The sequence below is a fragment of the Ananas comosus genome, linkage group 9 (assembly GCF_001540865.1).
Source record: "Ananas comosus cultivar F153 linkage group 9, ASM154086v1, whole genome shotgun sequence".
In the NCBI taxonomy this organism is placed as follows: domain Eukaryota; kingdom Viridiplantae; phylum Streptophyta; class Magnoliopsida; order Poales; family Bromeliaceae; genus Ananas; species Ananas comosus.
The window spans coordinates 3,452,743-3,467,820 of record NC_033629.1 but is presented as its reverse complement, the minus strand read 5'-3'; the positions used below and the strand labels follow the sequence as shown (position 1 = coordinate 3,467,820).

Sequence of the window (15,078 nt, the reverse complement as noted above, 5' to 3'; positions counted from 1 at the left end):
CAGAGAATTAAGCACTAGAACAATCTTAACGAAAAACTATGTGCTTCATTAGAAAGCGTTGCTCCTAAAATATATAGACTAGATTTAGATTAGAGATAAATGAGCTGGATTCATGTAATTCATTTTTATACTAATTTATTGTATGATGTACGTTAGAACAAAAAAATACATAATAAAGTCAAACATATAATGCAACCATTTTTTTTGTCCTTTTCCATATTACATGGTTATGTAGGCATGGAATCCTTTCATCATGAATTAGGCAACAGAGATTTAAGCACTAGAACAATCTTGTTGAAAAATTATATGCTTCATTAGGAAGCTTGCTGCTAAAATATATAGACTAGATTTAGATTAAAAATAAATGAGCTGGATTCAGGTAATTCACTTTTTATCACTTTTCATCAATTTTTACATACTGTACATCAGGCCAATCGGAGGACATCGGTGAAATCTTTTTGCACTATCTCGGAAGCGATTGAGACATTTCGAGCAGCAGCTAGTGAGACGACGAATGTCTTCATGCTTGTCCTCGTAGTGATTCTCCATATTTTCTTTCCTACTGAAAGTTTTGTCACATTCAATACAGTAATATTCATATGCTACAATCTATTATTCAATTATTTAAGATTTATAAGCAGATTATATAAAACTAAATAAAAATGCAACTTTAATTTTGAACAATTAAAGTAATAAAATATTTTTTAATAAAAAATTAGAGTATTTTTAATATATTTAGTTTTAAATGTTTGTTTTCTTCGTAGATTGGTGTATATAATTCATTATGGTGGATTTGACTTGTGTTTTGATATATCTATATATATATTTTTTTGCCGTTGTTTTTTGCCAGATTACATGATTATGTAGGCATAGAATCCTTTCATCATAAATTAGACAACAGAGAATTAGGTACTAGAACAATCTTGGCGAAAAACTATATGCTTCATTAGAAAGCGTTGCTCCTAAAACATATAGACTAGATTTAGACTAGAGATAAATGAGCTAAATTCATGTAATTCACTTTTAGACTGACTTATTATATGATGTACGTTAGAACAAAAAAAAAATAATAAAGTCAAACATATAATGCAATCATTTTTTTTGTCCTTTGCCAGATTACATGGTTATGTAGGCATGAAATTCTGTTATCATGAACAGAGTTTTAAGCACTAGAACAATCTTGCCGAAAAATTATGTGCTTCATTAGGAAGGTTGCTACTAAAACATATAGACTAGGTTTAGACTAGAGATAAATGAGCTGGATTAAGATAATTCACTTTTTATTATAATATTGGTCTAGCACTTTTCATCGATTTTTACATACACTGTACATCCGACCAATCGGAAGACATCGATGAAATCTTTTTACACTATTTTGGAAGCGGTTGAGATATTTCGAGCAGCAGCTAGTGAGACGACGAACGTCTTCATGCTTGTCCTCATAGTGATTCTCCATATTTTCTTTCCCATTGAAAGTTTTGTCACATTCAATACAGTAATATTCATATGCTACAATCTATTATTCAATTATTCAAGATCTATAAGCAGATTGTATAAAACTAAATAAAAATAACAATTAAGTTAATAAAATATTTTTTTAATAAAAAATTAGAGTATTTTTAATATATTTAGTTTTAAATATTTGTTTTCTTTGTAGATTGGTGTATATAATTCATTATTGTGGATTTGACTTATGTTTTGATATATCTATATATACATTGTTTTGCTGTTGTTTTTTTGCCGGATTACATGGTTATGTAGGCATGGAATCCTTTCATCATGAATTAGGTAACAGAGAATTAGACCTTAGAACAATCTTACCGAAAAACTATATGCTTCATTAGAAAGCGTTGCTCCTAAAATATATAGACTAGACTTAGACTAGAATAAATGAGCTGGATTCATGTAATTCACTTTTAGACTAACTTATTGTATGATGTACGTTAGAACAAAAAAATACATAATAAAGTCAAACATATAATGCAACCATTTTTTTTGTCCTTTGCTAGCTTACATGGTTATATAGGTATGGAATCCTTTCATCATGAATTAGGCAATAGAGATTTAAGCACTAGAACAATTTTGTCAAAAAATTATGTGCTTTATTAGGAAGCTTGCTCCTAAAACATATAGATTAGGTTTAGAGTAGAGATAAATAAGCTGGATTCAGGTAATTCACTTTTTATCATAATATTGGTCTAGCACTTTTTATCGATTTTTACATACACTGTACATCGGGCAAATGGAGGATATCGGTGAAATATTTTTGCAATATCTCGAAAGCGGTTGAGACATTTCGAACAGCAGCTAGTGAGACGACTAACGTCTTCATGCTTGTCCTCGTAGTGATTCTCCATATTTTCTTTCCCACTGAAAGTTTTGTCATATTCAATACAGTAATATTCATATGCTACGATCTATTATTCAATTATTCAAGATCTATAAGCAGATTGTATAAAACTAAATAAAAATACAACTTTAATTTTGAAAAATTAATGTAATAAATTATTTTTTTAATAAAAAAACTAGATTACTAGAGTATCTATAATATATTTAGTTTTAAATGTTTGATTTCTTTGTAGATTGGTGTATATAATTTACTATGGTGGATTTGACTTGTGTATTGATATATCTATATATACATAGAAGTTTTTGATGAAAAATTAGTTTAATATGTCAGGATATTATGTTTTTAAAAATAATGTTTAATATTGTACTAACATATTTTTTAAAAATTATATTGATTATTGCATTTACAACTATCATTTTTAATATTTTTTATTGTATTATTATGTTTTGTGTTGAAGAAGAGCTCGATATATATTGGCTATTTTTGTGCCAATTGTTGTGCCGGAGGTTAGTGTTATTCATCCATTATGTAAGTCTTTAAATTGCAAGACTATTGCAGCATTATTATGTACTCATGAATTTATAAAAATGATAAATTAGATATCTCATAACGTTACATTCTGTACAGTAAATAACTAATTCTTTATATTATAAATTATAGTTAATATTTTGTTGCCACATGAACCCTACAATCTGTTATTCAAGATCTATAAACACATTGTATAAAACTAAATAAAAATGCGACTTTAATTTTGAACAATTAAGGTAATAAAGTATTTTTTTAATAAAAAAAACTAGAGTATTTTTAATATATTTAGTTTTAAATGTTTGTTTTCTTTATAGATTGGTGTATATAATTCACAATGGTGGATTGGACTTGTGTATTGATATATCTATCTATATGGAAGCTTTTTTGATGAAAAATTAGTTTAATATGTTGGATATTATATTTTTGAAAATAATGTTTGATATTATACTAAAATTTCTTTTTTATATTATATTGATTATTACGTTTACGACTATCATATTTAATTTTTTCAATTGTATTATTATGTTTTGTGTTAAAGAAGCTAATTTTTAATTAGGACTAACTATAGAAAGAAAGAAAAAAAAAATGAAAGATATTTTTTAATTTATTATTACTTTTGTTTATTTTAATTCTAAGCAAAATTAATATACTTTATTACTTTTTATGGTTTTAATTCAAGTCTATGCGTTGCCAGCGGCAAGCATCTGGAGGTCCAGCTCGTGAACCTTGTCGTGTTGGGATCCACAAGTTGGGATCTGGCTAAATTGGTTGTTATCCACGCGCGGTACGTGATTAGTATAAAAAATTCATTCCCAAACTTATAAATTACTTACATATAAAAAGTATATTTTTAGAAAAATTTTTGTGATTATATTATTTGATTATTATTATTATAATATTTAATATTTGAATAGTTTTATTATATTCCGCTACATAGTGCTGCAATATAATCGATGCGGATATTAGATAAATTGAGTTTCTAGCTATCTAGTTATTGCAATTGGTTTTTTTTTAAAATCCAAGTTTCATTAATTAAAGTCCCTAATCTTCTAATTATCACAATTACATCTTTAAAATCGGTTTTTATAAAATTGGACTAGTTCCCAGGTTGAACCATCGATCTGAATGGATTAAAGCTGGCCCAATTTTGTGGATCGAACCAAACTTGTCTGAGCACTAATTCACGATCTAACCGGCCAAATCAACCTGAGTTTCAAAACATTGAGTTTAAGAGGACTTTTCTATAGTAATATACCGCAAGTTTAGGGACTAAGTTGCAATAACAAGATAGAACAGAATCTAATCAGCAAACTTATGCTGATTCCTACAATAGAACTGCCATTCAAAGCCCAGAACTGACAGATACCAACATACAGCATGTAAAATACTACTACATATAATTCCTGCTTAGTAGAAGACACTCAATTTATCAAAAAAGCACTGAAAAATCAAGTATCCCCTTATGGGAGTTATTTACACTATATGAAAAAGATGTACAGATATCAACCAGGCAACTCAATCCTCTAGTATTGCACAAAAGTAGCTTAGAAAAATTATGGACTGATCAAATAGAAGATATATTACAATAAAGTGCTTGTTTTCTCTCCTGAGAAAATCATGCATTTCATTTATGATAATGCGGCGTACGACACTATTAGCTTCTTATCAGCCTCATATACAAGTGCACAACCTGCGTTAGAAACTCCAAAAAATCTATTGAAAAAGAGAGAGAAGCTAAAAGAACATGAAATATGTTATCTGCAAAAGCCCAAATTTGTGCACTTGCTGCGTGTAGTTTCATAACGTCTTGCAATACACGTGCGAGCTTTGGGAACTTTTCTATCTCAGAAAATTATGACAGAAGGAACCCTGTTGTTTCTGTTTCCAGTGACTTGTCTAAATCCCAACACTTTCTTAGGTTGGCTCTTATCTCTAAGCATCTCTTCTATGCCAATGTGTTTCCTGCAACAATAACCACAATAAGAGTAATGAGGACAAATACGCTAAAAGAATGAACCAAACATAAGTTAACAAGGAAATCAAAGATAAGTTGGTTTAATCGACAGAAATAAAGATGCAACAAAATATTCTGAATACCTTACCTTAACTAGATGACTAAACCATAGCATGACACGATTTCACCCTTTCTTTTGTGAGACAAATCATTCTGCCCACAAAGTTTATTGAACACAGAATTGGCACTAATTTTTCTTTCTTCATTTCATACATAGGTAGCGAAGAGCAGTTAACCCAAAATTGAAAGTTGGAGCTAGAAAAAACCTAATTGAATCACCAGTCTTTCAGAAGTAGCATTTCTTACTAAATTCATACATAAACACAATACGACATTGCAGTATTGTTGGTAACTTGCTAGTACTAAACAAGAATACTACATCATTTCCTGAATCGACATTGTTTGCAAATTGCAACGTTGAAGAACTGAATCAAGACACAAGTTATTCTCTCTCAAAAAAAAAAAAAAGACACAAGTCACGCAGTTACCTACAGAGTTCAAAACAAGGATTTAAGTGCCGTGGCACGGGGTCGTGCCGGAAACTTGCCGGCACGGTACGTGCCGAGCCGTGCCAATGCATGCCGGTCAAAAAAATTCTTGTGTGCCGACACATAATAGTATGAAATATTTGTTTTCTTTAGCAACAAAATATTTTAACATTTTTATTATGTCTTTTTATCACATATTTTGAACTTTATTGAAAAAATTATTTATTAATTTAAAGAATAGAGGGTTTTGAACTGTGCCATCGGCACGGGGTCTATATCATGCTGGTATCTTGTTGGCACGGTACGGTACGGTAGATACGGCCCGTGCCGACGGGCACTTAAACCCTTGGTTCAAAAGTCTATTTAGCTATCTTGTGCATGTGGTTTAAAACTGTGAATTCAATTAATATGGGCAGAATTATTTCAGTAAAAAAAATTCAACTCTCTTACACTAGGTGGCCCTAATATTTGAGAATTAGACCCATAATTTTGCGGCTCAAATTAAGAAATAGACTAAATCCCTTCTAGAAGGGAACATGTACCTGTATAGAAAGCATTAGAGTTCAAACACCAAATGGATGGCCATATACAAAAGAGTAACAGATATAATAAGACCTCCTCGATCAAAGTTGATAGAAAATCCGCAAGTAAATCACCACTAGACCAGGAGTTTCTTGATCCTGGGGCAGCATTTACCTTAATCTAAAATTGAATGCGATATCAACTTGACTACAGGATGCCCACCATTTGCAGTACCTATGCTGCGCCGAGCAAGTTTACTTTTATATTTTTTGTGGCTAAGTTGGATTTTCTTTCATGGAAAAGTTTGAAAATTTTGAGATGATAAAGGGAGCCTAAATGTGAAGTATCCTTGTATGGCTTCACCAAGAAGTCTTGAGGATGGCTGCAGCTTCTCTGAAAAGCTCTCAGAAATGTAATAGAGACATGAACTAACTGAAAAGGGTAAAACTTCTGACCCACGAAGTAATATAGGTACTCTTTATCAGATGACCATTTGTTACAGGAGGCCTTACTATTGAATAAAACAACACCAGCATGTGGGTTGCCTTGTGACCAAGTATTGCGTATTGTTAACATATTGCTGTTTATTTGTTATTCTGTTATCGAGTCCTTAGGATTTGTTAAGCTGATCCTAGTTTTTAGGAATTATAGGTTAGTGAACTTATTGCTTAATTTTAGCTGTGGAAATGGATATTGTGTAAGTGCTCTGTTTTATGCTATCTGCCTTCTATTGTTTTACCCTCCTTAGAGGTTATCGAACCATTCTCGCTGCTTGTCATTTCTATAATTTGGTATCAGAGCCAGGTTCTGAGCTTTTTGGTAAGTATCTCTACTGCCAAGATGGGTGATCTTCAAGTCGTTGGCGGAATCAAGAAGCTCAACAACCAGAACTACAATTCTTGGTCTACATGCATGATGTCTTACATGCAAGGCCAGGATTTGTGGGAGATCATAAATGGAAATGATGTGAGACAACTGGAGGCTGAAGATGCGAATGGGACATTGCGGAAGTGGAAGATTAAAGCAGGCAAAGCCATGTTCGTTTTGAAGATGATGGCTGAAGAAGATGTGCTAGAGCATATCCGGGCTGCGGAAACTCCCAAAGAAGCCTGGGATACATTCGCCAAACTGTTCTCTAAGAAGAACGATACGAAGCTTCAACTCTTAGAGAGTGAATTGCTGTCTGTAGCACAACGCGACATGATGGTCGCACAGTATTTCCACAAAGTGAAGACGCTATGCCGAGAGATTACTGAGTTGGATCCGAAGGCTCCTATTGGCGACACCAGGATGAAGCGGATCATCATCCATGGTTTGAAGCCAGAATTTAGGAGCTTTGTTGCTGCTATACAAGGATGGCAAACTCAGCCGTCACTTGTAGAATTCAAAAATTTGCTAGCAGGTCAAGAAGCCTTAACTAAGCAAATGGGAGGAGTCTCGTTGAAGAATGAAGAAGAGGCCCTCTATGCCAATAAAGGCAGGTGGAATTCCAAGCAGCATGTCAACGATGGATCCAAAAAGAATGATGACAAGGCGAGAAGTCATCAAGGTGAAGGGAGTGTTCGTGCTGGGAGAGGTTATAAGAACTATCGCAATGGCCAAAAGTTTGAAGGGAAGTTCTACAACTGCAAAAAGAAGGGTCATATGGCGAAAGATTGCTGGTCAAAAAAGAAGGTCGTCGAGAGTAACGCTGCTACTTCCAAAAGTGAAGACGAATGGGATGCTGAGGCTCTCTTTGCTATGGAAAAAGAGGAGCTAGCCCTTGCAGCAACAACACTTAATCAAATCAATTATGAGGATGATTGGATCGTTGACTCAGGTTGCTCAAACCATATGACTGGCAATATAGAGAAGCTGCAGAACTTGTCAGAGTACAAGGAAAGTCGGGTGGTGGTGACGGCAAATAACTCAAAGTTACCGATAGCTCACATCGGTAGCACGGTAGTCTCTCCCCAATGCACTGATATCGAGGTGCCACTCCAAAATGTCTATCATGTTCCAAAAGAGCCAGCAATGAAGGGACGAAGATTGGAGTCAGTCTACGTGATGTCTGCGGAAACAGCATATATAGACAAGACGAGAAGGAACGAGATAGCAGACTTGTGGCACGTGCGGCTAAGTCACGTTAGCTATTCCAAGCTAGATGTGATGATGAAGAAGTCGATGTTAAAGGGACTTCCACAACTCGAAGTGAGAACAAATAGTATATGTGCGGGCTGTCAATATGGGAAAGCGCATCAGTTGCCGTACGAAAAGTCCAAATTTAAAGCGAAGGAACCATTAGAGTTGATTCACTCTGATGTGTTTGGACCAATTAAGCAAGCCTCCATTAGTGGGATGAAGTACATGGTGATCTTCATTGACGACTTCTCGAGGTACGTATGGGTTTATTTTATGAAAGAAAAATCTGAAACTTTTTCAAAGTTCAAACAGTTCAAGAAGGTAGCGGAAGCGGAGGTTGGTAAAAGAATTCGTTGCTTACGCACCGACAACGGGGGAGAGTACACCTCACATGAGTTCTCAAACTTCCTTCGGGAATGCAGAATACGCCATCAATTCACATGTGCCAACACTCCGCAGCAAAATGGGGTAGCAGAAAGGAAGAACAGGCATCTGGCAGAAGTATGTCGAAGTATGCTTCATGCAAAGAATGTCCCGGGACGATTTTGGGCGGAAGCGATGAAGACTGCGGCCTTCGTGACCAATAGGCTTCCTCAACAAAGGTTATACTTTCTTTCACCATTTGAAAAAATATGGAACATGAAACCTGCTGTTGGTCATTTTCGAGTTTTTGGATGTGTATGCTATGTATTTGTACCTGACCATTTACGTAGCAAGATGGAAAAAAAGGCTGTTTGGTGTATCTTTGTAGGATACGACAATCAAAGGAAAGGTTGGCGATGTTGCGATCCAACAACCGGGAAGTGCTACACATCTCGGAATGTGGTGTTTGATGAAGCTTCCTCATGGTGGTCCTCAAACAAGGAAGTACTCTCAGACTCAGATATTTTTAAGGAAGAATTAAAAATTTCTCAATCTCAGTTAAGTTCAGGTGAAACAGAGGTTGCAGACGATGGTGGAGATGTTGAAGAAGGCATAGCTCAAACTCCTTGGCAAACAAGTGTATACCAAAGGCCAAGTGAAGAAGGCGAGCCAAGTACACCAACTGCACTTAGAAGATCAACAAGAGCCAGAAAGCCAAATCCCAAGTATGCCAATGCCGCCATAGTAGAAGAAGCAGATGCAAAAGAACCAGAGACATTTGAGGAAGCATCCCAGAGTCCGGAATGGATTAAAGCTATGGAAGAGGAAATTGCTGCATTAAAGCAAAATTAGACTTGGGAACTCGTATCAAAGCCAAGAGATGTGAAACCTATTTCTTGCAAATGGGCGTACAAAATAAAGCGTCGCACAGATGGATCAATAGAAAGGCACAAGGCTCGTCTGGTCGCCCGAGGGTTCTCTCAACAATATGGACTAGACTATGATGAAACGTTTAGTCCAGTTGCAAAGTTTACAACTGTACGAGTCTTACTAGCACTTGCAGCTAGCAAAAGTTGGAACTTGTGGCAAATGGACGTGAAGAATGCATTTTTGCATGGGGAGCTAGATCGGGAGATCTACATAAGCCAACCGATGGGCTTTCAAAGTCAAGACCATCCTGAGTATGTGTGTAAGCTCCGGAAGGCTCTCTATGGATTAAAACAGGCACTGAGGGCTTGGTATGGTAAGATTGCCGAATTTCTCACTCATAGCGATTTTTCTATGACATCTGCGGATTCTAACGTGTTTGTCAAAACTAAAGGAGGGAAGCTAGCTATTTTGCTGGTGTATGTGGATGATTTAATCATCACGGGCGATTGTGAAGAAGAAATTCTCCAAACCAAGGAGAATTTGTCAGTTCGCTTTCAGATGAAAGAACTTGGAAAGCTCAAGCATTTTCTTGGTTTAGAGATTGACTGTACTAAGGAAGGAATATTTCTCCATCAGCAAAAGTATTCCAAAGATTTGTTGAAGAAGTTTGTAATGCTTAAATGCAAGCCAATTTCGACACCGATGGAGCCAAACGCCAAAATGTGTGCTCATGAAGGGAAGGATTTAGAAGATGCTACCATGTACCGGCAGTTAGTGGGTAGTCTTATCTACTTAACTTTAACAAGACCAGATATTTCTTTTGCAGTTGGTGTGATGAGTCGTTACATGCAAAGTCCAAAGAAAACTCATTTGGAATCTTTTCGTCGAATCTTGAGGTATGTGAAGAGTACGCTTGGGTATGGTATTATGTACAAGAAAGGTGCGAATTGCAGACTAGTTGGCTATTGTGATGCTGACTATGCAGGCGACCATGATACTCGACGTTCAACTACCGGGTATGTTTTCATGCTTGGGTTCGGAGCAATTTCTTGGTGTAGCAAAAGACAACCAACAGTGTCTTTATCAACCACTGAAGCATAGTACCGAGCAGCAGCAATGGCAGCTCAAGAAAGCACTTGGCTTATGCGATTATTGAAAGACTTGCATCAGCCAACAGAGTATGGTATCTCTTTGTATTGTGACAACTTGTCGGCAATACGTTTGGCGGAGAATCTAGTTTTTCATGCAAGAGCTAAGCATGTGGAGGTGCATTATCATTTTATCAGAGAGAGTCTTGCAAGAAGAAATTAAGTTGGAACATGTCAGAACAGAAGACCAAGCTGCAGATCTGTTTACAAAAAGCTTGACTAGCAACAAGTTCGAAAGTTTATGTCATCAGCTCGGTATGGTAAAAGGAGTAGAAGCTGGTGTTGAGGGGGAGTATTGAATAAAACAACACCAGCATGTGGGTTGCTTTGTGACCAAGTATTGCGTATTGTTAACATATTGCTGTTTATTTGTTATTCTGTTATCGAGTCCTTAGGATTTGTTAAGCTGATCCTAGTTTTTAGGAATTATAGGTTAGTGAACTTATTGCTTAATATTAGCTGTGGAAATGGATATTGTGTAAGTGCTCTGTTTTATGCTATCTGCCTTCCATTGTTTTACCCTCCTTAGAGGTTATCGAACCATTCTCGCTGCTTGTCATTTCTACACTTACTTCTGGCGGTGTCCCTTGGTTGCATTTTGCAGGAAAGTTTCTGGTAATTATTGCTTTAGTTTGGAGTAATACAGATGGAAATCACTTGGGTATCCTAAGTTTGTCAATTAAACATTTTCTATCTTCTAACTAGTTCTTAGTCAAGAACTCAAAACAAGGAATAGTCGTAAAACACTGAGAAAACCAAATATTAATGGTAAGAGTTTTACTGTAGATTATAATGCCTAACGACGAATAGTCATGAGACATCTGATTATGTGCTGTATGAGTTTTATGATGCCTAAGAACATAAGCTTTACAAACCTATAGGCGCCCCACGCCTGCCCGTGCCCCGCGCCCGCAGCCACCGGCGCCTCCGCTCTCGCTGCCAACTGTCCCAAAACTGAAGATTCATATATGTACTAGTGAAGGACCTGCGCGTTGCGGCGGAACGATTCTGCAGAAATAAATATATAAATAAAATAAATAATAGTAAAAAAAAGAGTCAAAAAATTGTATAAAAAAATAACTAAAAAATAAACAACTATTGCTGTAATAAAATTATAAGAAAGATTACAAAAAATAAAGACAAAAATCATACTAATAAGAAATTATATATAATTATATTTATACTTATATATATTATAATTATTATTATAATTATATATAATTTTTAGAAAAATTGATTTATTGTTCTTACATTTTGCCTCATGCTTCTTTTATCTATCTTATCCTTTTATTTTTTTTTTTTACTTTTTTATGTTTCATTTTTAAATTTCCTTCATTATTTTTTATATATTTTTAATAATTCTTTTATTCAGGCTTAATTAAAATTTATATTGAATACAAATAATTTAACTTATTTAAAATTATTTATATATTTTAAATTTTATAAAAATAAATAAAAATTTAGATTGAATTAAAAAAATTTATAAATTTTTTTATATATTAAGAGAACAAATATATAAAATAATAAAAAGAAAAAGTAGAAAGAGACAAAAGAGACAAAAAAAAAAAATCCCTTTCTCTCCCTCTCCTCTCCCCTCAGCTGGGCCCCGCCTCTCCTCTCCTCTCCTCTCCTCTCCTCTCCCGCTCTCTCCCCGCGCCACGCGGCGGGCCGCCGAGCGCGCCCGCCTGCCGCGCCGCCGCCGCGCGCCACGGCTGCCCGCCCACTGAGCGCCGCTCTCCCTCTCCTCTCCCTCTCCTTCTCCCCCACCGCGCCAGCGGTGCCCCGCCCCACGTGCCCGCCTGCCGCGCAGCCCGCCGCCCGCGCGCGGCGCCCGCCACGCCGCCGTCGGCCCGTGCCCCATGCTCGCCCCTGCCTGCGCCTCCGCTCGCCGCTCGCGCCACCTGTCCCCGCGCCCCCGCCCGGCTCTGCGCCTCCTTGCCCGCGCCCGTGTGCCGCGCGTGCCCGCGCCACGCGGCGCCCCGCCACGCGCGCCCGCCTGCCCGCGCCCCGCGCTCGCCCCTGCCTCCACGCTCGCCACCTGTTCCAAAACTGAGAATTCATGTATGTTATAGATTTATCTTGAAAAACCAGAATATTTTGGAAATATCATGGTCAAATCTGGCCCAACCTGGGAAGGAGCTAAGAAGCTGTCTTGAAAAATCTTGAGAAGGAGTTAAGGAGCTGTCTTGAATATCTTGGAAATATTTTGGTCCAATCTGGCCCAATCTTGGAAAGGAGCCAAAGGGCTGTCTTGAAAAATCTTAAGGAGCTAAGGAGCTACCTTGAATATCTTAGAAATATTTTGGTCCACCCTATAAACTGTCAATTAATGTATTTATTATATGGATATGCTTAATTGAATCAACAAAGAATTTTTTTTTTTTTTTTTTTTTTTTTTTGAGAGAGAATGCTACCCACTTCGTTTATTTCATTTAAAAATAAATTTAGCTGAAAATGTAAATCAACTAGAATTCGAACTTGGGACCTTAGATACCAATCACGAAACCTTTTGTCACTTGTTTTAGGAAAGGTTGGTGAATCAACAAAGATAAATAGTTCTAAAATACAGACGTCATATGACATCTGAAAACTGAGGAATTTTGGTGAGAACTCTTATTATGTCAAACTTCAAAGAACAAGCTCAATAAAAAATAAAATAAAAAAACCGAAACAAAAGTAGCTAGATCTCCATCTTCTTTCATGGAAGTTAATTTGCTCTCTAGTTCTAAATAAGCCAAAACAGAAGAAGAATTAAACGTTCTGCAAACGAACTAGTGTTGTGACTTGTGAGATAGATTCTTGAAACGTTTATCGCATAGATGGAAAGACCCAGATCGGAGGAGAAAAGCGAGAGTAGGACTCGACGTTTTCCAGAAATTCGATCCGTTTATCTACCAAGGTGCAGTAGCCCGTGTCGCAGCCCCCTCCACGGTCGGAGCACCACCGGTCCAGGTCATAGTCGTCGGTAAAGTAGATGCAGTTACGCTTGCACCCTCGAAAGTCGCTCGCGGGCACAGCCACAGTCGTGCTCATCCCGAGAAAAACGGCGTGGTCGCCCAGGGTATACATCATATCCCACGCGCTGTGATCAGTATTGAGCCTGAAGATGTAGAAGCCGTCCGTCAGGAGCCGCTGCTCTCCGTTCTTCGTCTCCGACTCCCATTGCCTTCTCAGAACCTGCAGCAGCTCACCTCGGAGTTCAACCAGATACCTAGAATTTCCCCAGACCCACTCGTCGGTGGGAGGCCCGAAGGCGATGACCTCAGCTGCGGGCTTTTCACTGCTTCCGACCGGAGGGATGCGGCATCTCATGACCGTGCCGTGAGAATTAACCACATAGAACTGCCCCTTGTAGTACACGGCGTCCTCGAACGGACCCCACTTGTTCTTGAACTGTTCCCAGTCCCAGCTCAAGATAGTCCACGCAGCGTCGCCGGGCCTCGCAAAGGCCAGCTTATTACATAACCTCCCGTAAATGGCGAAAGCTATGCAGTCCGAGTCCGAGTCCTCCGCCATGGGGCTGCAGGATAAGATCACCTTGCGGCCCCATCTCGGCTACTTCCCCCGCGTCTTGCTCTGCTGCTTCTTCTTCGGCTAGTAGCGCTGCGAGCGCTTCCACTTCTTCTTCCGATCCTTCTCCTCCTAGATACCCCCGCGCTCGCAGCCGCACCGGAAATTCGTATTCTTCGACAGGGAGAACAAGCGTGGACTGGGGCGGAAGCGGTAGTCGAGTTCGCATGACGGGATTGAGTACGTGCATCTCCTCGCCCTCGAAGGCCTCTCCAACCGTTACGAGCCAGCCGTCCGTCGAGCCCACGCACCTCCGGCGGCAGGCCTCCGGAAGGTCCAGTTCGTGAATCTTGTCCTCCGACAAGCTGTAGAAGCTTCGGGCGTCGCACCCCTCCCTCTCGCCGGGGTAGTCCTCCTCGGTGAGGAGCAGCCACGGCATCTGATGCGGGAGAGACAGCGGCTCTTTCGCGGCCACGGCGCCCCATGCCATGCAGACGGAGGCGAAGCGGGTGAATTCCTCGTTGGGATTGATTCGGTGAAGAACTTGCGCTAAGATCTCGGCAGGAAGTTGAGACCATGGCCGAGAGGAGGACAGAGCGTCGTCGTCGTTGGCCATCTTCTTCTTCTTCAAAATTCAATACCTCAGATCAGATGCTGCGCCGGCCTTAATCTCCGTTACGTTACGTTATATATAGGGTTAAAATTTAATTAGAGTCCGAGTCGGAATCAGACATTTATTAGGATTCAATCCCGATTTATCCTACCTGGATATATAGGATAACCAACTTCTATTCGGTCTAGGGTCGGATAACTAATTTCTGTTATAATTGCGATGGCTCGCTTTGATTAGGCTAATAAACGTCATCATTATTGGCCCAAGGGTAAATTTCAAATTAACCCCTGTGGTATAACTTTTTTTTTCTTTTTTTGAGAGAGATAGGTAACACGCTACCCGCTTCGTTTATTTCATTTAAAAATAAACTTAGTTGGAAATGTAAATCAACTAGGATTCAAACTTGGGTCTCGGGTATCTACCATCAAACCCTTTGCCACTCACTCTAGAGACGGTCGGTGGTATAACATATTTTTAGTTTGCCTCTTTTGTGGTTTGAAAAGTTTTACTTTACCCTCCCATAGTTTCACTCTATCTACACCATGTCACCA

The 15,078-nt window shown here is 38.2% G+C and overlaps 3 protein-coding genes across 3 annotated transcripts; all 3 read right to left on the bottom strand.

Annotated features, from left to right (window-relative positions):
• Positions 12,000-12,980, bottom strand: LOC109715402 (glycine-rich cell wall structural protein 1.0-like). The gene is made up of 2 exons (XM_020240380.1): positions 12,976-12,980; positions 12,000-12,453 (listed from the first exon to the last, which is right to left on the bottom strand). The coding sequence occupies exons 1-2, from the start codon at positions 12,978-12,980 to the stop codon at positions 12,000-12,002; spliced, it is 459 nt and encodes a 152-aa protein (XP_020095969.1).
• Positions 12,996-13,940, bottom strand: LOC109715576 (putative F-box protein At1g65770). Its single transcript, XM_020240671.1, has one exon. It carries the CDS (start codon positions 13,918-13,920, stop codon positions 13,213-13,215), a length of 708 nt encoding a protein of 235 aa, XP_020096260.1. The 5' UTR covers positions 13,921-13,940; the 3' UTR covers positions 12,996-13,212.
• LOC109715401 lies at positions 13,925-14,670 on the bottom strand (the record flags this gene model as incomplete). Its single annotated transcript, XM_020240379.1, has 1 exon — positions 13,925-14,670. A coding segment is annotated over exon 1 (606 nt), but the record flags the coding sequence as incomplete, so codon positions are not given.

What these genes read in the sequence shown, in the direction of transcription:
- LOC109715576 (XM_020240671.1), bottom strand. Translation starts at nt 13,920, where the DNA reads ATGGCGGAGGACTCGGACTCGGACTGCATAGCTTTCGCCATTTACGGG.